The sequence below is a fragment of the Nerophis ophidion genome, linkage group LG24 (assembly GCF_033978795.1).
Source record: "Nerophis ophidion isolate RoL-2023_Sa linkage group LG24, RoL_Noph_v1.0, whole genome shotgun sequence".
In the NCBI taxonomy this organism is placed as follows: Eukaryota; Metazoa; Chordata; class Actinopteri; order Syngnathiformes; family Syngnathidae; genus Nerophis; species Nerophis ophidion.
The window spans coordinates 28,442,654-28,469,607 of record NC_084634.1 but is presented as its reverse complement, the minus strand read 5'-3'; the positions used below and the strand labels follow the sequence as shown (position 1 = coordinate 28,469,607).

Here is a 26,954-nt window from a genome sequence, read left to right as displayed (position 1 = left end):
ATCAGCAGCGCAGAGATGTCCCCAGCCGATACACAGGCAAGCAGTACATGGCCACCGGATCGGACCGGACCCCCTCCACAAGGGAGAGTGGGACATAGAAGAAAAAGAAAAGAAACGGCAGATCAACTGGTCTAAAAAGGGAGTCTATTTAAAGGCTAGAGTATACAAATGAGTTTTAAGGTGAGACTTAAATGCTTCTACTGAGGTGGCATCTCGAACTGTTACCGGGAGGGCATTCCAGAGTACTGGAGCCCGAACGGAAAACGCTCTATAGCCCGCAGACTTTTTTTGGGCTTTGGCAATCACTAATAACATTAGTGATTCCCATTAGACATAAAATCATTGTATTTTATTTTTATTTACGATTTACACAATGTGCCAACTTCACTGGTTTTGGGTTTTGTAATTATTGACTTGATTTGATTCAAAATAGCTTTTTCAAAGACTCGTACAAAGCCTATTTAGGTTTTTGACTTTTTAAAGATGCTCCTAACATATCGAAATGATGTGTAGGTATCTTGCATGTACACACTGCCACCGTGAAGTATCCCTCTGTACTCTATCATAATCTACAATCTATTGATTTATAGACGCAGTCTGGTAGTTGAAGCTGAAGAGCAAACGCATGTCTCAAATTCCTCACGTGGTCATAATCACCTTTTGCGGGGGACCAGATAGTGCAACTTTCTCTCCACCGTGGAGCGTGACTCACTATTCTGCTGAAATTTATGAATAACTCATAGCAAATCTTGTTAGTTACACTGTGGTGCAAAATAGCTTAGTAAAATCAAAAATAACTTTTGTTAATGTCTTCCGCTCATATTGTGGCTCAGTAGTTTATATAGGCTCCACTTGCCAGTGTGCACTCCCTACATCATCTGGGCATGCTCCACATACAATGATGCATGGGCAACTAGGGCATCTCGTCCTACACTACTTCGACTGGGACAAATCATAGTATGGCTTAGGCGTGCGTATGACCTCCACATGCCAGTGTGCACTCCGTTCAATGTCTGGGCATGCTTCCGATGAATAATGGTCTTTCAAGAAATGTTGCATTTTGGTTGTATTTCGAACTTTGACTATACTTATAATGTGGCTCAGTCGTGTGTATGGCCTCCATGTGTCTGTATGCACTCCTTACAACTTTGGTCTTTCAGGGAATGTTGCATTTCGATTGTATTTCTTATTATTATTGTTATTATTATTATTTGACCCTATTCATATTGTGGTTTAGTTGTGTGTATGGCCTACATGTGTGTATGCACTCCCTACAATTTTGATATTTCAGGAAAGGTTGTCTTTTGAGTGTATTTTTTATTTTTATTTGACCCTACTCATGTTGTTGCTTAGTTATGCGAATGGCCTTTGTGTGTGTATGCACTCCCTACACTGTTGGTCTTTTAGAAAATGTATTTTGTTTGAATTTCTTTTAATTTGACTGGACTCATGATGAAGCTCAGTTGTATGTATGGCCTCAATATGTCTGTATGCATGTATGTTATTTATTTATTTTTTTAAGAAAATGTTGCATTTTTGTTGTATTTTTGTTGTATTTTTGACTGACTATACTTATAATGGGGCTCAGTTGTGTGTATGGCCGTCATGTGTCTGTATGCACTCCTTACAACTTTGGTCTTTCAGGGAATGTTGCATTTTGATTGTATTTATTATTATTTGACCGTACTCATATTGTGGCTTCGTTGTGCGTCTGGCCTTTGCGTGTGTATGCACTCCCTACAATTTTTATATTTCAGGAAAGTTTATCTTTAGATTGTAGTTTTTATTTTCATTTGATCCTACTCATGTTGTCGCTTAGTTATGCGCATGGTCTTTGTGTGTGTATGCACTCCCTGCATTGTTGGCATTTTAGAAAATGTTGTATTTTGTTTGAATTTCTTTTAATTTGACTGGACTCATAATAAAGCTCAGTTATATGTATGGCCGCCATGTGTCTGTATGCACTCCTTAGAACTTTAGTCTTTCAGGGAATGTTTCATTTTAATTGTATTTATAATTATTATTATTATTATTATTATTTGACCCTACTCTTATTGTGGCTTTGTTGAGCGTGTGGCTTTCGTGTGTGTATGCACTCCTGACCATTTTGATATTTCGGGGAAGGTTGTCTTTCGATTGTATTTTTTATTTTTATTTGACCCTACACATGTTGTTTAGTTATGTGCATGGCCTTTGTGTGTGTATGCACTCCCTACATTGTTGATCTTTTAGAGAATGTTTTATTTTGCTTGAATTTCTTTAAATTTCACGGGACTCATAATGATGCTCAGTTGTATGTATGAGCTCCATATGTCTGTATGCACTCCCTAGAATGTATTTATTTTATTATTATTTTTTTTTAGAAAATGTTGCGTTTTGATTGTATTTTTGGCTTTGACTATACTTACAATGGGGCTCAGTCATGTGTGTGGCCTCCATGTGTCTGTATCAACTCCTTACAACTTTGGTTTTTCAGGGAATGTTGCACTTTGATTGTATTTATTATTATTATTATCATTATTTGACTCTACTCATATTGTGGCATAGTTGTGCGTATGGCCTTCGTGTGTGTATGCATTCCCTACAGTTTTGATATTTCAGGGAAGGTTGTCTTTTGATTGTATTTTTTATTTTTATTTGACCCCACTCATGTTGTTGCTTGGTTATGTGCATGGCCTTTGTGTGTATTCATTCGCTCCTTACACTATTGGTCTTTTGGAAAACGTATTTTGTTTCAAATTATTTTAATTTGACTGGACTCATAATGATGCTCAGTTGTATGTTTGGTCTGTATGCACTCCCTACAATGTTTTATTTTTAATAGAAAATTTTGCGTTATGATTTTATTTTTGACTTTGACTATACTTATAATTTGGCTCAGTCATGTGTGTGGCCTCCATATGTCTATGCACTCCCCACAATGATGGTTTTGTAGAAAAATTTGTATTTTGATTGTATGTTTTAAAATTTGACTCTACTTAAAATGTGGCTCAGTATTATGTCTGATCTCCATGTGTCTGTCTGCACTCCCTACAATGTTTGTCTTTTAGAGAATGTTGCATTTTAATTGTATTTTTTACTTTGACTATACGTAATGGGGCTAAGTTGTGTGTATGGCCTTCATATGTCTGTATGCACTCCCTACAACTTTGGTGTTGTAGAAAATGTATTTTGATTGTATTTTTTTTTTAATTTGAGTCTACTTAAAATGTGGCTTAGTACTATGTATGATCTCCATGTGTCTGTATGCACTCCCACCTATGTTGTTCTTTAAGAGTATATTGCATTTTGATTGTATTTTTGACTTTGACTCTAGTTAAACACCTACTCAGTCGCCTACTGGTTGGAGTGTTCGCCCTGAGATCGGTAGGTTGTGAGTTCAAACCCGGGCCGAGTCATACAAAAGACTATTAAAAAAAATGGGACCCTTTGCTTCCCTGCTTGGCATTCAGCATTAAGGGTTGGAATTGGGGGTTAAATCACCAAAAACGTTTCCCGGGCGCGGCACCACTGCTGCCCACTGCTCCCCTCACCTCCCAGGGAGTGATCAAGGGGATGGGTCAAATGCAGAGGACAAATTTCATCACACCTAGTGTGTGTATGACAATCATTGGTACTTTAACTTTATAATGGGGCCCAGTTGTGTGTATGGCCTTTATATGTACGTATGCACTCCCTACAATGTTGGTCTTTAAGAATATGTTGCATTTAGATTTTATTTTTGACTCTGACTCTAGTTATAATGTGGCTCAGTTGTGTGTATGGCCTTCATATGTCTGTAAGCACTCCCTACAATCTTGGTCTTATAGAAAATGTTGTATTTGGATTGTATGTTTTAAAATTTGACTCTACTTAAATTGAGTCTCAGTATTATGTATGATCTCCATGTGTCTGTATGCACTCCCTACAATGTTTGTCTTTTCGAGAATGTTGCATTTTGATTGTATATTTGACTTTGATCGTGGTTATAATGGGGCTCAGTTGTGTGTATGGCCCTAATATGTCTGTATGCACTCCCTACAATGTTGGTTTTGTAGAACATTTTGTATTTTGATTGTATTTTTGTTTTTATTTGACTAAAAATGTGGCTTAGTTCTATGTATGATCTCCATGTGTCTGTATGCACTCCCTACAACGTTTGTCTTTTAGAGAATATTGCTTTTTGATTGTATTTTTTACTTGGACTCAAGTTATAATGGGGTTTGGTCGTGTTTTTGGCATCAAGTGTCTGTATGCACTCCCTACAATATTGTTCTTTTAGAAATGTTGCAGTTTGATTGTTTTTTTTGTGGTTTTTTTTTTTTTTTGCTCCATTCAAAAGGTGTGTATGGCCTCCATGAGTATGTATTCACTTCTAAGATGATGGACAATCTTGTGGGGATATATTTTGTATTTCTATGTTTGAAACACTCACGCACAGTAATGGACCTTTTAACTATTTATTATCTTGAAATGTTTAACAAAATGATCACTATGACTAAAACAGCATTTTAGCTTTGTACAACTAAGAACATCTTTACATACAAGCAAAACTAATTGTACAAAAATAACGATAATATTGATACAAAAAAGTAAAAATGATAAGAATACAACATCCTCACATCAATGTGCAAACCGTTCATACAGACGGATACGTGGCCTTCTGTACGGCAACAAATCCCGATAAATTATTTAAATAGCATTTGACTACAGACACACACGCACATACACTCAAATCGACTTCTCACAAACGGCTAAGACATAACAGAAAAATAATTTATCTGCTAAAAACAGCATTGGACATATATACTTTAAAGCAAAGTTATCCAGTAAAAAAAAGCAAATCTCCCATTTTACTCTCGCTGGGGTAGGTTGCATTTTAATGTCATTTTATTTACAACCCATGCTACACAAATACTACTGTAAGAGAATTAAATGCATGTGTTTGTGTTGATCAACAGCCATGAGGTAATATTTGTACATCATTTCATTTGTTGTGCATCTCTTTCCAAAAAAGACACACAAGTCAAATACATGCTTAGGTACAGTTGGAAGGAGGGATCTTGCAAGAGCAACACATCCCAGCAGGCACAAGATATTGATACAATGTTGATTATATGTACATGTCCTTTAAAACTGACTTTGAGACAACGTTGCAAAATTCACGTTGCGGGTTGGGAAACGAACACATTTCAATGGTCAAATCAACGTCACAACCTGACGTTGAACAAACGTTGTCAAAAAGTATGTTGTTTCAATGTTGTGTTTGCGTTGTAGGATATCGGTTGGGAAATGACCAAAAATAAATGGTCAAATCAACATCAAAACTCAACATTGATTAAACGTCATCAAATATCATGTGGTTTCAACGTTGAGTTTCAGATGATCAACGTCAGGACCTAATTGGACGAGTTCTCTACGTTGTTTCAATGTTTTGTGCCTGCTGGGATCCAGTTTCCTAAACCTGATTACTCTCCGATTTTGTTCATTTGTCACTGTTCCATCAAATATATTTTGTACTTTTTCAAAGTATTCAAAAGTGTATTTTGCTGCCTACATTGTAGGCACGAGTCAATAAATTATATGTATTTACATAATACCTAATTAGAACCTCAAAATATGAGGGTGTAATAAGTTGTTGAGCAAGTTTGGGTGTGACATTGAGGGACTGCAGATCGGTGGCTCTTGATGTTTCCTGAGAGATGTTTAGCAATTCAGGACGCACACAAGACTAAACTACACGTCTTCTTTTCTAGGACTTTCATAGAAGAATGAAGTACTTTCGTTTTCCATCCATGGCCAGTCTTGCACACACAAGCATGAACATCCATGAGTTCCGCTGGTTTCTAACACCCCCACCTTTCTCCAAGTATTCCTAAAAACGTTATTGCCGTCGTCATTCTTCGAGTCCATCGTTCCAAACGTAAAGCAAACGGAATAATTACTCAGTCTTTTCTTTGGGATGTCCGTCCAGAGAGGGCTAAGGTAGGAAAGGTGCGCGAAAAAAGCTGCGGATGTAAAAAAGTTTGGAAGTGCATAGTTGTCTACGGGGAGTCCGTCCCGCACAGAGATGAATGAGTTCTTTCAGAGTGTAAGAAAGCAAGGAGAGCTGGGACACAGAGGTGCTGGTGTCCTACTGGCAAAGGCAGGGCGGGGGGGGGGGGATATTTTCCTTTTTCTCCCTGCTCTTGCAGAAGGCTGGAGGAGAAGGGACTCTCTGATCCTTAAACGGCATTCAGCTGTTCGGTGCTCGGCGGTTTCTCTGAGGCCGCCCAAATGCCCTTTCACCCTCTACGGGTGCACAAAAAAGCGTTGCGGGGATAAAAATCGGTCCCGGGACTTTTAAAAGAGAATAAAAAAAAAAAAATTTAAAAAGTCATACTACTAAAAAGTGCATTCCTCAGAGCATCCAGCGCTGTGCATTTATGCATCTGTGGGGAAAAAAGATAGATTATGTTAGACGTTTTGGAAGATTTTGTATTTATCGTCACGCCTTTGAAGTCAAACACCATTTTAGGATGAACAATTTGTTTTTTCAACAGGAAATTGTGAAATGCTACATTTAGTGTCCTGGCTGCTCAGTACAATATGGCTGAGTCAACACTAAAAATGAAGGGAATGAAAGTGAAGCGACAAACAACTACAGTATCTCACATTCGACTTATCAAATATTTCACCAAAAAATAGAACCAAAAAGTAATTTTTCCGACAAAGTCAGACCTTTTTCAGTCATTCGATCATCAAAAACAATTCTTCTGTTAAGGTACTGAACTATTAAATAAAACATATGACAACAAATATGGAGAGATATGTGTGTATTTTTTTATGCCACCAAACTAAAAATGGATCTGCAGCCCACATAATGCAATTTTTGAATAAAAACAGGTTTAGGTTGCAAATATTTTTTGGGGTTACAAGTTGTTTTTGGGGGGGTTGATCAAACACCTTTTCCTCATTCAATGCATTTTCTTTATTTTATTTATTTATTTTTCTTTATTTATTTTCATGACTACATTGAAGGTTGTCACTGAAGTCATCAAAACATGAGGAGTTATGTACTTAACAAAAAAAGGGTGAAATAACTGAAAACATGTTTTATATTCTAGTTTCTTCAAAATAGCCACCATTTGCTCTTATTATGAGCTTTAAGCACACCCGTGAAGTGAAAACCATTTCAGGTGACTACCTCTTGAAGCTCACCGAGAGAATGCCAAGTGTGTGCAAAAGAGTAATCAGAGCAAGGGGTGGCTATTTTGAAGAAACTAGTATATAAAACATGTTTTCAATTATTATTTTTTTTGTTAAGTACATAACTCCACATGTGTGTTCATTCATAGTTTTGATGGCTACAGTGACAATCTACAATGTAAATAGTCATGAAAATAAAGAAAATGCATTGAATGAGGAGAAGGTGTGTCCAAACTTTTGGCCTATACTGTATATATTATAACATTTTGAAATTCATGGGTTAAAATATTTTTTATTATTGTTTAACATTTAGGTTAAAGAATTGGGGCCGTATATACTAAAGGTTTTCCACACATAACCAACAAAGTCAGAAATTATTAATTTATTCGATCATTATAAACAATTTTTCTGTTCAGGGACTTAACTAGTAAGTAAATAATATTAGATTTTAAATAATCAAAAAATATGGAGAGAATTGTGTGTATTTTATGTAACCACATATAAAATGGATTTCCAGCCCACCCAAAATTATTTTTCAACCCCAAAAAATATTTACATTGCAAATAATTTTCGGGGTTGGAAATCGTTTTATTTTTGGTGGGGTTGAGGTTGTTATGCAACCCAAAACATGTGAACAATTTCTAACTCCCCAAAAATGTGTAAGACCCCACCCTCCCCCCCCCAAAAAAACTGTTGCTAAAACATTTTTTTTGTTTGAAAATATTTAAAACAATTTGAAATATGTTTTTGTTTGTAATTTTTTTGCCAGACCATTCTTGTTTGCAAATATATTTTTTGTATTGTTGCATTAACATTAACAGTGCAATACGTTTTCATAATCAATCAATCAATCAATGTTTACTTATATAGCCCTAAATTCTGTGTCTCAAAGGGCTGCACAAACCACTACGACATCCTCGGTAGGCCCACATAAGGGCAAGGAAAACTCACACCCAGTGGGACATCGGTGACAATAATGACCCAGTGGGACGTCGGTGACAATGATGACTATGAGAACATGATACTGTGAAAGATCAATCCATAATGGATCCAACACAGTCGCGAGAGTCCAGTCCAAAGCGGATCCAACACAGCAGCGAGAGTCATAACATGGTCACTACTGCCTACTTTGTCTTGTTATATTCTTATTTTACTGTTGTATTGTTATTCCCATTGTTTTTATTCTTTTTGTAATATTTCTCTATTTTGTTTCCTTTTAAACCCCCATTATTTACTTTTTACTTTTATTTCAATTGATCTCAACTCTGTACACTGCTGCTAGAATTTTAATTTTCCCGAAGGAACTCTCCTGAAGGAATCAATAAAGTACTATCTATCTATCTATTAAATGACATTTATCGGCACAAGAAAAACACATGCTTGGCTATTCAAAAAAATAAAATAAAATGGTATGTTTTGAAATTCAGGGATTAAAATAATATTTGATAATATTTATACCTTTTAGGTTTAAGTATTAGGGCCTGATCAACTAAAGTTTTGCGTGCACTAAAATGCTTGCAAACTTGATTGTAATTATCAGAACGGCTACAAAACTAGGAGGAAGAGATGCATATTTAATCATTTAGCACTGGAAATGCTAAAAAAATAAATCATCATTTAAAGAGGACGGTCTGCAATACTTTTGCACTTGTAATCAATGTCGCACGCGCACGCAGTCTTGATAGATCATGCGCAACACACCCACTTTTACAGTTTCGCTAATGCTATTTAGCACATCTTAGATCAGACTTTTGGTGTATTATTTATGTTTTATGACACAAAAATAATTTGGTAATTACTAATGCTGTGAAGGCAGAAGTATATCCTAAATCAGGCGTTTAGCCAGTTTTACAGAAAGGATCAGTTCTTACCTCTGCACTCATACTTGAGGTCTGAGAAGTAAACCATTTCCTGTGAAAAGACAAAAAGACCTAGCCTGCCTCCTGCATAGGTCTTGTCGTAGATGCTACCAGTATCTGCCATAATCTTCTTTCCTTCGTACATCACAACTCTGAGTGAATGAAGAAAGAACACTGTGAGCTAGAGCTAGGATTTAATCCATCAGAGATGAAGTCATTCCTCCCCTCACCTGATAAGTCCTGTTCTTGGTCTGTGGATCAGATGCCATCTGTAGGCAGTGAAATCTTTCCATCCAACATTCTTAGGGTCGTGCCAGAGAGTACGGACCTAAAATCAGTCAAAATTATGAATAAGTCATTCCCTTTTGTTTGTGGACTAGATTACGCTGCCTAAAAGTATTTCATACCTGTCCCGGAGTATTCCCGGTATGCCAGAGAGCATTCCTGAGGTGTTCTCCTGGGCCAGTGGTGGAATTGACCACTTTGATAGACAGGCCAGAGTAGCCCTGGGCCTTGGTGGGTTTGTTGGACCAGTAGGTCTGAGTAATCTGTTTCCACATCACCACATAAAACCTGGAGCTGGACTGGTATCCAAACACAAAGCCAGCATAGTCGTCGTCCCTCTCGGTGTTGATAAAGAAGGTCCCACTGAAGTCCACCGAATTGAACTCGTGGTATCCTGCAGAAAATTGATCACGTTAGAGATATTAAATGTATCTTAAATGATGGACTTTCTAAGGTATTTATGAAAACCTCAAGAGTTGTACATTAGTATCCACTCACCGACAGCAATGCCAGGGTCACAGTTAACGGTCTGAACAAGTTCTTTCCCCTGGTGACGTACCACCCAGTTAGGATCGATCTGGGAAGTGCCTTTAGGATCCAGAGGAACCATCTGGAACTTGCGGAAGTCTGTCTCGCTGATGTCAAAGTTCTCCGGACACACGTCGTAGATGTCTGGCACGTTGTCCTGGTCAAAATCGTCTTTGCAGGCATCTCCACGGCCATCACCTGCAATTAGAGATGATATACTTAGGTCATGATCGTCGAGTCATACAAACATACATAGTCTGAGAGGGAGCAACAGTTCTATAAAGCAAACCAGCAGGTGGCCCCAAACATTTTCTCCCCAAGATAATTTTTTTTTTTCTTGTCACTCACACGGCAACTTAGTGAGATGCAGCCCCGGCAAAGAGACCATTGAGAGAAGTGTCCCAAAGGTTGGGTAAGTTAGCAAACAAGGAGTTAAGAACCTAATTCTAAGATAGGTAATGAAGCAGTCCACAAAGAAATATCTTGTCCACTCTTGGCTTTTAATATGAATAATGAAATATAATGAACGGCAAAGAGGGTTCCTCTTATAATAAGAGTTCCTAAGGAATATCCACACTCCTCTCGGGAAAGTAGACAAAGTAAAGAATATTTTATTGCACTCACCATCAGAGTCGACCTGGTCAGGATTAAAGGCTAGTCTGCAGTTGTCCTTGTCGTCCGGAATGCCGTCATTGTCGTCGTCATGGTCGCAGGCGTCTCCCTTTCCGTCCTTGTCGTGATCAGCCTGATTGGCATTCGGGATATACGGGCAGTTGTCCAGGTTGTTCTGGTGTCCGTCCTCATCGATATCCTGGTTACTGTCACACTTGTCTCCCACTCGGTCATCGTCTGAATCCACCTGAAATGGCAAATGTACCGTTTACTCAGGGCGCTCGATCGATCCCAACTGGACTGTTCAATTCGTCTTAGAAAACGTTTCGCTTCTCGTTGGAGCAGGCTTTATCGGTTCATGCTCGTAGACTTGGATTGGTCAAATCTAGTCCAAAATATACTGTCATTTTTACAAACGAAAACCTAGCTAAATGATTGCTGTAACAACGCATTCCTTTTTCTCAGTGTAGCATGACACAGGTGCAGGACGCAGCCCACTCCTCGCTAATATCCAGCTGAGGGTCTCTTCCCTCGCATAACCCACCAACTAATGTCAATGGGCCATTGAAGAAACCCGCCAACCCCCCTGGCCCACTATGCCTTTTGATCCGATGTGCCCTTGACCTTTACACGGGATTTACTCAAGCTTTTTTTTCCCCTGTTGAAATGGGCTCAGGACTCTCTTTCTCTCTCTTTCTGTCTCCCATTTGAAAGAGGTAAATATGCTGAGCTATGGAGTGAGACAGAGAGATGAATGTGTATTGTTGGTGGCGGTTGAGGTGGAAGGAAAATGGCCACAGACCTGATCGGGATTATGTTCCAGAGGGCAGTTGTCGCACATGTCTCCCACCCCATCCAAGTCTGTGTCTCTTTGGTCGACGTTGTACACGTAGGGGCAGTTGTCCTTTTCGTTAAGTATGCCTGGCAAATGAAAACAGACACAGGTGTATTAATTCATGACTTGAATTCAGGACATTTCTAAAAGGAAAATGTGTATAGCTAGCATTATCTAGCTGGTGAGCTGGTCTCTATCTTTAGAACCATGTTTAGTAAAAACTTGAAATTGTACAAACAAGGTTAGTCATTTTAGTTGTCAAGCTGTCAGACTAAAATTAGGGTGATTTGACCAAAACAAAAGGAGAAGAAGCAAACCAAAACTGCCAGCCTTTTTTTTAACTGCACAAAAATCTGTTAACCTGGGTAAAACATTGAATAAACTGAGTATGTTTAGCAGAAACGTATGTAAATAACAGTCCTAGCTCATCTATTTAGCAGTAGTGCTCGCTGACATATATGTGATGACCTGCTAAGGGGCCTTGTGGTTAGAGTGTCCGCCATGAGACTGGAAGGTCGTGAGTTCAAACCCCGCCGAGTCATACCAAAGACTATAAAATTGGGACCCATTGCCTCCCTGCTTGGCACTCAGCATCAAGGTTTGGAATTGGGGGGGTTAAATCACCCAATGATTCCCAAGCACGGCCAGCGATGCTGCTCACTACTCCCCTCACCTCCCAGGGGGTGAACATGGTGATGGGTCAAATGCAGAGGATAATTTCACCACACCTAGTGTGTGTGACTATCAGTGGTACTTTAATTTTAATATGACCCCATATAGGGGTGTCAAAAAAAAAAAAATCGATTTTCAAATGAATCAAGATTCTTACTTGTAATGATTCTTAATAAATTCAAGAAAAATCTAAATTTGATTAAAAAAATCAAAACAAAAATAATTTTTTTTTTTTTTTTATCTGTCATGTCCAGACACTTAGGCAAATCATATTGTTGATGTAGATGCCAATACCTGCTGTACAGATATATATATATTTTTTTAGAATAGAGTAGTTTTGGATACTTGCCTTATTTGTATTTGACTTTCATATACGTCTGGGTAGAATTTTATTAAACAAAACCATTTTTTTTTTAAAGAAATATATACATTCATCGGAGCTGTTATCTACTTTATGGAGGAATGTAGTTAATCATTGAAATGGCACTCAATGTTAATAAAAGTATTGAATTTGAATCGAAAATCGTTTTGAATCGAGAATCGATTTTGAATGGAAGTGTTACTACCAAGAATCTAATCGAATCAAGTATTGTGGTGCCTAAATATTCACAGCTCTAGCGCCATATACTTCACTGCTAATATTAATAAAATACTGTATTTAACATAAATATCAACAAATAGGAACAACACGCTAACTTGTCTTTTTACTTGACGACTAAGTCAGAGAAGTAAATGCTAACTTAGTATGAAAGTTATTCCGTCATATTGAGTAAAAAACCTCAAATTTATATTTGCGAACCTTACAAAAGGCTCATGTTTCTTTTAAAACTCGCAAAGATACATTTCTTCAGGCATTATTAGCCATTTTGCATGTTTGGTTTAGGAGTTATTTTTAAATAACTGTCATTGAGTGTGACAGTTATACTGTCATTGAGTAAAAACAAATTTTTGCATTTGTAAACCTTACAAAAACACCTGATTCTAGTAAAACTCACAGATGCATTATTACAGGCATTTTTAGACATATTACATGTTTTTGTTTTGAAGTTTTTCTTATGTAACTTTCATATTTAGTATGACAGTTATACTGTCATATTGAGCAAAAAAAACAAAATTTTGTATTTGCAAACCTTAAAAAAGGCTCATGTTTCTTTTAAAAATCACAGATACATTTTTTCAGGCATTATTAGCCATTTTGCATGTTTGGTTTAGGAGTTATTTTGTTAAATAACTGCCATATTGAGTGTGACAGTTATATTGTCATATTGAGTAAGAACACATTTTTGTATTTGCAAACCTTACAAAAAAAGCCTTATTCTAGTACAACTCATTGATACATTATTACAGGCATTTTTAGACATACTGCATGTTTTTATTTTGGAATTTTGCTTATATGACTTTCATATTTAGTACGACAGTTACTGTACATGTATACTGTCATATTGAGTAAAAAAACTCAATTTTGTATTTGCAAACCTTAAAGAATAGAAAGAAAAAGAATAGATCTTTATTGTCATTGCACAAGTATGATGAGATTGATTTTTTTTAGAAAGGCTCATGTTTCTTTTAAAACTCAAATACATTTGTTTTCAGGCATTATTAGCCATTTTGCATGTTTGGTTTAAGAGTTATTTTTAAATAATTGTCATATTGAGTGTGACAGTTATGCTGTCATATTGAGTAAGAACACATTTTTGTATTCGCAAACCTTACAAAAAAAAAAGCCTGATTCTAGTACAACTCATTGATACATCATTACATGCATTTTTAGACAGAATTAAAAAACAAAAAACAAAAACTGTCATAGCTTGTGGGACCTGTTTCTGGGGCGAATAATTAGTAGGAATTTTTAGGCGCTTTTAGAATCTACTAAAATGTTTGTGACGCAGATCTCAAGTCTGACATATCGAAGTGACTTGAAAAAAAAATGAAGAATTCAAGAAAAGCAAAAGAACAAGGACACCAACACTCTATCCTGTCATATTCCTCTTATCCCAAACACAAACATGCGAATCTAGGTAAAATAGTTATTTAAAGGGAATGCTATCAGACCATTACACTAAATAATTAACACCCTAACTAATCTATTTACTCAACAACTAGTTTGGAGAAGTAAAGCAAATAACTAGAATGTGCTTTGTCAGTTAAAACTGCGCAAAAAGGGTTGTGAGGCTGTTGTCAAGTCTACCAATTCAGAGTGACATGAAATACATGAATAATGTCAAAAAAAAACAAAAAATGAAGAATGCTGCCACCAATCATAGTGCCATATACTGCTAGCATTAGTAAAATATTGTATAAAACACAAATATTACATGTAGGTACAACTCACTAACTTGACATTTAGGTTAAATTGTGTGCATTCTCACAGCAATTTGAAAAAAGTAAGCTGTCTTACACTACAGGTAGCTTGTAAGATCCGTTTCTGGGTTAAATAGGTAGTAAGAAATATGGGTGGACGTTTGTGAGGCAGATGTCAAGTCAAACAACTCGGAGTGACATGGAAAAAAAATGAAGAAGAATTTAACAACAGAAGAACAATGACGCATACACTGAATGCTTATCCCAAACATAGACCAGCTGACCTTGGTAAGATATATCTTTAAAGGAATGTAAGTGGAACATCACAGTAAATAATCAGCACCCTAACTTGTCTATTTACTCGACAACTAATTGGGAGAGGTAATACAAACTGACTTGTTGCTAACAAGAATAACATTTCATTTGCTTTTCAATCATAAATTGTGAGGTAGTTGTTAAGTCACAAGCAAATCAAGAGTTCGACAAAAACAAAAAAAAAGATTGCTACTACTAAATGTAGTGAAATACCCAATTGTCATTCCTATTTATTGCGATGTAAAAACTATTTATAATTTGAATCAGTGGCTGACAACCATTTTGATGCTTACCATCTCCGTCGATGTCCACAGCACAGGCATCTCCCTCTCCATTGTTGTCCGTGTCTGTTTGGTCAGGGTTGCTATTGTAAGGGCAGTTGTCACAGCGATCGCCAACGTCATCACGGTCATAGTCGTACTGTCTGGGGTTGTAGATAAACGGGCAATTGTCCTGTTTGAGAGAGAGGGAGGAGATGTGGGGTGAGGGGGGGGGGTTGGTTTGAGCTATGTGTTCAGGTGCAGGTCACCACCATCTGCCATCACACTGACTGAGTGGATCTATTTAGAAAGGAAGGAGCTCTGGGGAATGAAAAGGTGCTTTATTTTTAGGTCATATCCCACTTCTCGCGTTGGAATTTGTGGTGCACAGAGGAGTGCCTTCAGACTTGTACCTCAGTGATAGAATTTGAGGTTTTGGCCAGGGAAAACATTTGCTTTCCCTCGGAGCGCTGCCTCCTGTCCGCCTGGCTTCTTGCACATGAATGATGTACATACATGTCCCCTTGTGCACTCCCATGACCATATTTGGGCATTCATACGTACCCTGTCATCAGGAATGCCATCGTTGTCGTCATCAAAATCGCAGGCATCTCCAATGCCGTCCTTATCGTAATCTTCCTGCCCAGAGTTGGGGAGGTTGGGGCAGTTGTCCTTGAAAAACCCACAACACAAATATCAAAACTCTCATTCATAACCTTCCACTTAATCTCAAGTGTATTTTGGCTTCATAAACTCCCTACTTACCTTTTTGCAGTGGTATGTGGCATTCTCTACGCAAACCAAATCAGAGTTGGGCCATCCATCCAGATCGGTGTCCTCTCCACAGATATGTCCATTGCCAGCGTAGCCAGGTTTGCACTCGCATCGAAACATCGGTTCAGAGAAATGTCCGAGGTAGTTACAGCGGGCGTGTTTATTGCAGTTATGGCTTCCATCCAGGCAAGGATTTTGGGGTGAGCACACCTTTATCGGAAAGAAAGGATAATCAGTCATCAGATTATGGTTTCGCAAGTTTTTCTAATCTTTGTAAGGCAGAAATGCAGTTTGAACCTTAGAGCAGTGGTTCTCAAACTTTTTTAAGTGGTGTACCCCCTGTGAAAATGTTTTTAATTCAAGTACCCCCTAATCAGAGCAAAGCATTTTTGGTTGAAAAAAAGAGATAAAGGAATAAAATACAGCACTATGTCATCAGTTTCTCATACATTAAATTGTATGGTAGGGCAAAATATTGCTCATTTGTGGTGGTGTTTCTTGAACTATTTGGAAAAAAACTTGTTGAAAAATAAACAAGTGATTTAATTATAAATAAAGATTTCTACACATAGAAGTAATCATCAACTTAAAGTGCCCTCTTTGGGGATTGTAATAGAGATCCATCTGGATTCATGAACTTAATTCTAAACATTTCTTCACAAAAAAAATAAATACTTAACATCAATATTTATGGAACATGTCCACAAAAATCTAGCTGTCAACAATTGCATTGTTGCATTTTTTTTCACAGTTAATAAGTTACATTCATTTTTTGTTGAAGTATTATTCAATAAATATATTTATAAAGGATTTTTGAATTGTTGCTATTTTTTAGAATATTAAAAAAAAAATCTCACATACCCTTTGGCATACCTTCAAGTACCCCCAGGGGTATGCGTACCCCGCCCATTTGAGAACCACTGCCTTAGAGAACTACAGACCTAATTTGAGGGTTTTTGATATGCAAATTCCTACCCTTTAACTATTGTATGTACCTGTTTTTTTGCCGCAGCCTGTTCCACACCTTTGCCAAACGGTTGGGGTCCTGAGTAACGGGGAGGGCAGGGAAGACAGTTGTAGCCGGGTTCTGTGTTCTCACAGCGGTGCACACCATTAAACTCAAAGCAAGCATCCGGGACTTCCTTGCACTACATTCAGATTAGGCAGAACAACTAAATTAAGTATTGCATGTGGTTTCAGCTGGGACAGCAGAGTAAAGAAAGATTGTTAGTGTTACCTCATCAATATCTTTACATTTGATACCATTGCCAGTATAGCCCAGAGGGCATTTTCCGCACTTCCAGGAACCATCAGGGAAACTAGTGCACTTGGCCCCAGCGAAGCAAGGGTTTGAGAGGCATCCATCTTGAAACAAGAATCAATGCTTATTGTGAAGTGTTTTCATCGATATATATAGTTTTATTAATCAGCGGTGCTTACCAACAGGACAGGTTTTCTTATTGCACATCTGTGATTCTTTGATGTCACCGACACACTCTTTACCGCCATATTTTGGTTCAGGGTTGTTGCAAATTCGTTTACGAGTCTGCGTGCCACCTCCACATGTGACGGTGCATGTATCCCATGGCGACCAGGGTCCCCAGTTGCCATTGACTGAGAAACACAAGGAAGACCGGTTGCATGATGATGATATGAGGCTATTGTTGTTGTTCAAAAGGACACACAAGTGCAATCAGGCAGACCCAAAACTTACTGGGGCATTGAGACTTTTGACACTTTTCCGTTTCCCGACCCTGTCCCGCGCAGTCCTTGCCCCCGAGCTGGGGGGTTGGGGAGTTGCACAGACGGATGCGGGTGATGACACCCGCGCCGCAGGTAACGGAGCATGAGGACCACGGCGACCAATGGCTCCAGCTGCCATCCTGCTTGACTGATGCAACCAAAAACACACACTTGCATTGCATTCTGGTGCATTTTCCGGAACTTGTGTGGGTTTACCGGGGGCCAACTTACAGCGCTTGTCGCACTCCTGGAGGTAGCAGTCTCGGGTCTGCACAGAGGTGCCCTCGCAGTTGTTATTGATACGGTCGCAAGAGCGTCCGCGCTGCTGGATGCCCCGCCCACATGACACGGAACAATGGGTCCATTCAGACCACGGCGACCAGCCGTCCTCTGCATAGTCGCTCGCTGAGAAGAAGGGGAATAGCGAGAATATGGAAAAGAAACACAATGAAAGAGCTTTTGCAGAAAAGCAGCACCCTCCCACTACAACACACTCACAAACACCCCCAAGACTAAATGAGGGGAGGAAGGCTTTTAGAGCAAAGGGCTAATACTGTCGCTTTAGCCGGGATTCAGACAGAAAGAGGGGCTTTTGTTTAGGACGGGCACTGAGAGAATGCGTCGAACAGAAAGGCCCACTGTCCTACAGATAGAGGGATGCCCCACTGACTTATGTTTTCCTAAAGAGGAAATTGTTCTGAAAACATGGCTGTCAGTGTGTCATGACTTCAAAAAGTGGCCGAGCTCCACATGAATGTGGCTCCTGCTGTTTATTTTTGGTTTTAGCCAGGCGTTGCAGCCAAGCCTGCAGAGGTATGACCAACATGTTGGTTGGCATTCATGTGGAGGATGCCTTCACAAAACAGTCAAACAATTTTCTTAACCCGCTTTGAACAATTTGGCCACATTACAGCCATTTCAGCTTTAAGGACTCAAAGATGTTTTCAGGCACAAAACGCCAATGTTTCAAACACAGGGACACTTATTTTATTTACTGGGAGGTGAGTGCAGTTAAGTCATCTTTAAAATGAACATACCTGAACAGAAACCTTTTATGTTGGGACATATTTGTGGCTTTTATTCTGGAAATTACACAGCATCTCTTTTTAGAGGCTGACTAGGTTAGTGTTTGAATGAAAGCACCATCCATAGCTTTGGCAGCATTTACTGTAACGCATTGGATGATGTTTATATGGCTTTAATTCCAGTGCACAGTGGAACCTCTCAGGTGGATCACATGCTGGTCTAGTTCCAATTTGTTCAGATTCTAAAACATTTAAAACATTTCCTTGGGAAATAATAAAAATTGGTTGCAAGATTCATCATATGCAACAGACTATTTTGATAGTTAACTCTTCATCGACTACGCTAACAATTAATCGACTAATCGTGTAATAAGTCAATTTAATTTAGCCATCAGCTTTTATATTTGGCTTGTTTTTCGGCATGTTTTTAATAACAATTAAGACAATAACAAGTACTATCTTATTCTGAAATATTTCTTTATGAACTGTGCAACTTGTGGACATTTAAAAAAAAAAAAGGACAGGTGATGTATCATTTTTTATGTGAACAAAGAACCGTAAAAATAACAAAAAAACAACAAAAACGCCACACTATCTAATCTTTCTGAAAAGAAAAAGTTAATTTTGTAATGATATGTTTAGGAAGATGTTGGTTAGACAAAGTTTAGTTGGCTGAAATATTAGTTCAAGCTGTTTTTTTTGCACAACTCTGTTTTTAGCTAGCTTTCGTAGTGAATGCTCCCACATCACCGACTTACTGCCATGAAAAGCAAGTTAAAATTTTGCAATTTCAGCAAATTATTTGACATTTTAGGGTGAAATGTTCCCATAATTTCATCATTTTCACTCAGTGTGTATTTACTGTGGCCGCAGGCATTTTTCTCTGTTTGTTTTCTGTCCGAAAAAACACCCACAACCAATGATGTCACCAGTGTTCTGAAAATTACTTTTAAAAGGTGATCACTGCTGGTTACTCGTTACTTTACTTTTGGTAAAGTAAACTGAATTACTCTTTAATGAAATAATTGCTAGGAAAAGTAACTAATAAGTTACTTAAAAAAAAAACAACTTCAAATATCTGGCATATGCAGTTGAGACATTTTATAGGAGAGCACAGTGTGCATGTCTGTGTGTGCTTTTAAAAGGCGAAGTTTGTTGCTTAGTGATGTATGATGTCATCAAGGACTTCAACGGGGCTGTGTTTGTTAGTTTTACCAGGTAGCAGCGGCAGACTACAGTTTGTCGGCTTTGACGCAGGCCCTTTTGAATCTTTTCGCTGGATTGTGTTGCCTCTGGTTAATAAAGAGATTGAATGTGCTTCAATGGCTGTCATATCTCCTTGTCAACAAACGGTGTATTGTTTGCGTGGTAAGTAAGTGTCACTTCAATCATTGATTTGTGATTCATTTTGTGTACGTGTGCGTATGTTGCTGTGTTACAGTGTGATGGTGCCTCTTCCTATTTGACATCGGGTTCATTTTAGTGTGGCGCTGTCTGTTGCTTTCACAAGTAAAAATATATTTTCTGCATTGAACTTGCTGCCTTGCTACTGACAAAAAACCACATCCAAAATCGTGTTCAACGTTACAACAAGCTATTGCTAACAGCGTTGTAACAGACCTAAAAGTAATTAATTAGATTGTAACAGTGTTAAAATCACCGTTATTATGTAACAAGTTATTACGAACACTGGACGTCACCCACTATTATCGATAACACATTTGTCTGCAACACATTTTACTGTTCGATTTTAGTCGACAATTCAGCATTAGTTTACGTACGACTAAAGCTATGTTTGCATTCTTTGCCCATCCATCCATCCTTGTCGCTTTTTTGGGATCGTGGGGGGTGCTGGAGCCTATCTCAGCTGCATTCGGGCGTAAGGCGGAGTACACCCTGGACAAGTCGCCACCTCATTCTATGCCGATTCTAATTTTATTTTCCCCGTATGTGACGTGTTTCTGTGTTTTTCATGTCAATGTGAATGGTACAATTGCAATTTTCTTCAAATCCGACCCAGGCCTCTTTTGTATGTGGTTATAAATTGGATACGGCATTTTGACCAGTCGGGTTGAGTTCACCAGACCTATTGTCATCTTCCGTCAACATAGTAGTCCGTGTGTGACGTCATGTTTTGTTCACAGTTGCATTACGTTCACGTTAGACATACTGTATATAGAAGCCACATATATTACTAATGTGAATGACTAAATAAAGATATCGGGTTTAACAAAAAATCTGAATGGTCATCAAACCCTGCTGTGTGAATGTAGCCTAAGGGGTGTGTCTTATAGGGTTGTCCCGATCCGATATTTGGATCGGATCGGCTGCCGATATTTGCCAAAAAATGCGTATCAGCAAGGCATGGGAAAATGCCGATCCGGATCCAGTTTTTAAAAAAATCATTGCTTTCCAACGCACCAATTTAAATAATACATTCCACTCTTCTGCTGCTCCCTAAACTCCGTTCCACATTTTCCAGCACACCTTCAACACATCCACAAGTCTGTATTCTAACCGTTAAGACGGCTGTGTGAACTAAAAGTTACGGTAAAATGTAAGCTGTGTGGGATTATTCTACCCTACAAAACGAAAAAGATGAAGAGGTGGAGTGCAAAACATGCCACATTAAAGTCAAGCGTGGTGGTAAAGTTGTAAGACATTTTAATGACTCTTGAGAGTGAGAGGCTTTTTAGCACTCATCATTGAACACAGGAGCAGGCTGACACCTGAACATCTTGAAGTGCTCGTCTTTGTTAGAAAGAATCTCCCCAGTATGCTTGGACTTCAATTGTTTGTCCCCCCCCTGACTGGGGCAAACAATTGAAAGGAGTGTGTAGATAGTTTTTATAAATTCTTTTTTAGTTTACACTTGTTCAAGAGCAAGTATTGATGCTGAGTTATAGACATTTTATCCAACTCAGGTTGTTTGTGTGTTTTGCTTTTTTAAATAATGTTTACAGCATTATTTGCACTTAATACTGTTCACTTTTTTACTGTTTAATGATGCCATTTCTGTTTGTCATGTATAATTTTTGATATTTTGTGTTTATCGTTGAATACCAACCATTGTGTATTATTGAAACTCACCTAATTCAGCTGGCTGGTTGTTATCAGGAGTACTAAAACCCTTTTCAACATGAATCTGACAACTAAGTAGGCTAAATAACTTTAAACTTGAATACATGCTCAGATAGGCCAGTATCGGTATCGGATCAGAAGTGCAAAAACAATATCTGTATCGGATCGGAAGTGCAAAAACCTGGATCGGGACATCCCTAGTGTTTTAACCCCAGATTTTGGTCAAACACTAAATTGTAAAACCTCAGTTGGGTTGGACTTTAGCGGTCATACTTTACTCGAAGCCAATATGGTGGATTATGTGGAGAGAAGTGCTTACGTGTTCCGCAGCGTGGACAACACTCTCCGTCAGGTACGGTGGCATTGGCACAAGGAATCAGGGGGCAGGAGATCTTTCGACAAACTGTAGCGGAGTTCTGCAATGAACAGAATTTGTTTTGGTACAGGTTATGTAATAAAGACTATCTAAAGTCGGCAAACGAGTCCAGACGGAAATGGACTATATCCTGTCTAGGACTTTGTTGCCGGTTTTGATTCAACTTTGCGAAACAAGTTGTCTGCTCGCCATGTGAGCTTTTGAATGATTCACAGAGCCCCACAGTCTCAAAAAAGCATAATTCTGTCTGAGAAAGGAGACCTCTGCGGGCACCCAGAGGCCTACTGGGTCAGTAGATGGGTGGGACAGTGGCCAAACCTTTCGTAAAAATGAAGTTTGGTTCAGACTGAGGACCCAGACTGGGTGCTGTTCCCTAGACATGTAAAGCCAGACAGCCGGTATGTCCTACATGAGTCACTCAGGGATAATAAGCAACTGATAACTTGCAGGGATTTTACTAAGCAAGGAGATCTTTAACACCTGACCTAAATGACCGTTGCATTCCACTTGACGTTCCTCTCAATTACCAGCTGTGAATCACTTCACACCCACTTCTGTTGACCCCCTGATTACAGAGCTCTTATCAAGACCAAACAAGACTTGACCCGATCCTGTCATTACTGACCAAATCAGCTGAGGTCTGGTATTCTTGTGTGTGTGTGTGTGTGTGTGTGTGTGTGTGTGTGTGTGTGTGTGTGTGTGTGTGTGTGTGTGTGTGTACTAATTAGGCACTTGTGTGTCCTCCTGTCAGTAAGCACAAACGCAGTCTGAGAATAGAGTTGTGTTAGTCTCACACCGCCCAGATCTCACCTGACAAGTGCACTCAGTGCAGTCGTCCACGGTCCACTCGTCTCTGTTCTTGTGCACGATGCCATTGTGAATACAGACGCCACTGTGGATGCCGATGCGGTTCTTAATCAGTTTGTTTTCGTTGGTCTGGACGCAGCAGAGGGGAAACAAAGAGAGGTGAATGGCATAGGCATAAGAATGCGTTAATGCTTTATAGTGATGTACATTTGATAATGTTTCTACAAACCCCGTTTCCATATGAGTTGGGAAATTGTGTTAGATGTAAATATAAACGGAATACAATGATTTGCAAATCCTTTTCAACCCATATTCAATTGAATGCACTACAAAGACAAGATATTTGATGTTCAAACTCATTACTTTACTTTTTTTGAAAATAATTAATTTAGAATTTCATGGCTGCAACATGTGCCAAAGTAGTTGGGAAAGGGCATGTTAGCCACTGTGTTACATCACCCTTTCTTTTAACAACACTCAATAAACGTTTGGAAACTGAGGAAACTAATTGTTGAAGCTTTGAAAGTGGAATTCTTTACCATTCTTGTTTTATGTAGCGCTTCAGTCCAACAGTCTGGGGTCTCTGCTGTTGTATTTTATGCTTCATAATGTGCCACACATGTTCAATGTGGGTAGTCTTGGGTAGTCTTGCTGTAATAAGCAGGGGCGTCCATGGAAAGCACCACTTTACATAGCAACTGACGCTGTGTTTAAAGTTGGAATTGGCACGAAACACATTTTAAGATGTTAAACACTCTACTGCCATCTGGCGACTAAGTGGATAGCGCATCCCCCCAATTTGTCCTGTTTCATTTGTCAGGTAAACCGAATGGGACCATATGAATTCCCTCCCTACTGTATATTGCTTGATTTGTTGAATCTGCGTCGATTAGGGTTACAAAACACTTAAACTGTTTACAAATTGACAATATCACAAGGCGCTGTCTTGCTAATGAAAGAAATACGCCTTAAAACACTGCAACTGTGGAGAATTTGGCACCATTGTTGACCCATGTTGAGATCTCAAGTACTGTTAAACATGAACATTGTGAGTCTAGACCGGTGTTTCATTAACCATGGGGCCGGCCGCCAAAAAAAATGTTTTTCAGCTGTGGTCCATGTGGTTGTAAAACATTTTCCCCCCACTTGTGGCAGTAATGGCAATCTCAAACAAACAGGAGAAGTCTGGAGCTAACCAAAGCTTCATAAGCGCAAAAATTAAGACGAGGGTGGTGAAGTTATATTTTTATTTGCACTTGTATTTTTTATTGACAGTTTATTTAAGAAACATATATATTATTTATTATTAATTTAGTTTGCATTGAAACATTCTCGAACTGTGTAGTGAATTGTATGTAGATGTATTTTTTTATCAGTTTTTCTGTACAGTACATTTGATTAGTATTTATTTTTGTAATCAGCCTGACCTAAGCCAACGTTTTATGTGTTGAATAAATAATAATCTTTGTGATTAACACATGGTTTGTAAGTAAGTTAGATATAATTATTAGATATGATTAAAAGTGTTAACAATTAATATTTAAGTGAGCAGGCTCCTCTGTAGTGGAAAAGTTGGGCCCCGAAGTCAAAAAAGTTGTTGAGACAACCACAATATACCCCACAGTGTATGTTTTTTTTCCGTGTTATCTAATATTCAAGTTGGATGGAATTACAGTTTGACATGTTACATTTAGAAATGTCGTACATTTGTTACATTTAGTGCTGTCAAATGATTATTTTTTATCAGAATAATTACACCTTTATATTTTGGATTAATCATGATTAATCATGTAATTGCATGTATTAAAAAAGGCCTAATATTTGGCCACAAATGCAATTTTATTGTCAGAATGTCATTCAGGAATGCTTTTTATGCTAAACGTACATCATTTATTTACTCAACACTTTGTATGACTTGTCCATCTAACAACCCATACAGCGATTAAGGCAGGGGTAGGGAACCTATGGCTCTAGAGCCAGATGTGGCTCTTTTGATGACTGCATCTGGCTCCCGGATAAATCTTAGCTGACATTGCTTAACCTGATAAGTAATTATTAATTCCGCTGGTAATCACAGTGTTAAAAATAAAGTTCAAATTATAAAACATTTTCATGCATTTTAATCCAACCATCCGTTTTCTATCGCACCTATCCAAGATGTCGCATTAATGGTAAGAAGTATTATATTTATTAATGGCTAACTTTAGAATAACAAAGTTATTAAAAAGAACAAGAGATTTATTGTAAACTAAAAATGTTGGTTCTACTTAAAAATGCATGCATTTAGTTGTATTCAGTGTTAAAAAATATTATATGGCTACCATGGAAATACATTTTGAAATATTTGGCTTTCATGGCTCTCTCGGACAAAAAGGTTCCCGACCCCTGGATTAAGGTAAAAGGAGCATCTAAGGTCAAAAGAAATTGCCTGATTAATTTGCGTATATACATAATTAATAAAGTCATTTTTCGTGATTAATCACATGACTTAATTTATTTTGGGCAAACAACCAAAATGTTTCCCTTCTGAAATATATTTGTTTTTATTCCAAGCATTCTATTAGCAAATATTACAGCAGGGGTGTCCAATATTTTTGACTTGGAGGCCGCATTGGGCTAAAAAAATGTGGCCAGGGGTCGAAAGCCATAAAGTAACTATATGTATGTGTGTGTGTGTGTATGTATATATATATATATATATATTAGGGCTGTGAATCTTTAGCTGTCCCACGATTCCATTCAATATCGATTCTTGGGGTCACGATTCGATGATATATCGATTTTTTTCGATTCGATTCAATTCTCGATTCAAAAACGATATTTTTCCGATTCAAAACGATTCTGTATTCATTCAATACTTAGGATTTCAGCAGTATCTACCCCAGTCTGCTGACATGCTAGCAGAGTAGTAGATTTAAAAAAAAAAAAATAGCTTTTATAATTGTAAAGGACGATGTTTTATCAACTGATTGCAATAATGTACATTTGGTTTAACTATTAAACGAACCAAAAATATGACTTATTTTATCTTTGTGAAAACATTGGACACAGTGTGTTGTCAAGTTTATGAGATGCGATGCAAGTGTAAGCCACTGTGACACTATTGTTGTATTTTATTATTTTTATAAATGTCTAATGATAATGTCAGTGAGGGATTTTTAATCACTGCTATACTGAAATTATAACTAATAATGATACTGTTGTTGATAATATTCATTTTTGTTTCATTACTTTTGGTTTGATCTTTGTCGTGTTTGTGTCTTCTTCAATTGCTCTGTTTATTGCAGTTCTGAGTGTTGCTGGGTCAGGTTTGGTTTTGGAATTGGATTGCATTGTTATGGTATTGCTGTGTAGTGGGTTGTTGGATTGATTAAAAAAATAAAAAAATCAATATTTTAAAAAGGAGAATCGATTCTGAATCGCACAACGTAAACGATTCGATTCGTATTTGAATCAATTTTTTCCCACACCCTTAATATATGTGTACATACACACAAAGAGTACAGGCTAAAAGTTTGGACACACCTTATTATTTCAATGCATTTTCTTTATTTTCAAGACTACCTTGTAGATTGTCACTGAAGGCATCAAAACTATGACACCTGTGAAGTGAAAAACCCTTTCAGGTGACTACGTGTTGAAGCTCATTGAGAGAATGCCAAGAGTGTCCAAAACAGTAATCAGAGCAGAGGGTGACCATTTTGAAGAAACTAGAATATAAAACGTGTTATTTCACCTGTTTTTGTTGATAACATGTATTTGAATACAATTCGATATTAGAGTATGTGAAAGTTCGACGATTACCTTCTTTACTTTAGTGACAACCTCCTAAAAGTTTTGTAATCAATCAGAAATATCACGTCTGCAACATTTTTTAATACACTGGTGACATCTCGCGGGCCAGCTTGAACTTGCCTGCGAGCTGCATTTGGCCCGTGGCCCGTAGTTTGGACCCCCTGTATAACAGTGTAAAATCGACTGAAATCTTGTTCAATTTATGATGAAAAATTTAAAAAAGAAAAAAAAAAGATTTCTTTTTGGCGGCGCTTGAGATCTCAAGTACTGTTACAAACATGCAAATTGTTACAAACATGCAAATTCTGAACCTAGACGACCACCGTATACCCCACTGGGCATTTGTCGCATCTTTTTTTTTCATTCATTTTAAAATTCAGATTCACGGTTCAGTGATGAAGGAAAAAAAAAAATCCTAAAATAATAGAAATTCAGAGCTAAAGTAGGGTTTTGGGGCCCTAACTTCAAGACAAAAGAAAACTGACCAGTGGCAGTTAAACAGGTGTATTCCGAAGTAAT

General features: G+C 38.0%; 1 protein-coding gene across 1 annotated transcript in view; it reads right to left on the bottom strand.

Moving 5' to 3' along the window:
- Positions 1–4,425: 4,425 nt before the first annotated feature.
- thbs1b (thrombospondin 1b) overlaps positions 4,426–26,954 on the bottom strand; it is a 31,411-nt gene continuing 8,882 nt past the window's right edge. Inside the window, exons 7-23 of the mRNA XM_061886550.1 lie at positions 22,644–22,769; positions 21,777–21,873; positions 17,583–17,756; positions 17,323–17,499; positions 17,049–17,222; positions 16,846–16,973; positions 16,604–16,756; positions 15,600–15,818; positions 15,399–15,506; positions 14,868–15,027; positions 11,254–11,372; positions 10,464–10,698; positions 9,810–10,037; positions 9,434–9,705; positions 9,257–9,354; positions 9,039–9,178; positions 4,426–6,410 (exon numbers count right to left, since the gene is read on the bottom strand). Of these exons, the coding sequence (XP_061742534.1) occupies positions 6,403–6,410; positions 9,039–9,178; positions 9,257–9,354; positions 9,434–9,705; positions 9,810–10,037; positions 10,464–10,698; positions 11,254–11,372; positions 14,868–15,027; positions 15,399–15,506; positions 15,600–15,818; positions 16,604–16,756; positions 16,846–16,973; positions 17,049–17,222; positions 17,323–17,499; positions 17,583–17,756; positions 21,777–21,873; positions 22,644–22,769 (2,616 nt within the window). The 3' untranslated portion in view covers positions 4,426–6,402. The remainder of the gene's footprint in view (positions 6,411–9,038; positions 9,179–9,256; positions 9,355–9,433; positions 9,706–9,809; positions 10,038–10,463; positions 10,699–11,253; positions 11,373–14,867; positions 15,028–15,398; positions 15,507–15,599; positions 15,819–16,603; positions 16,757–16,845; positions 16,974–17,048; positions 17,223–17,322; positions 17,500–17,582; positions 17,757–21,776; positions 21,874–22,643; positions 22,770–26,954) is intronic.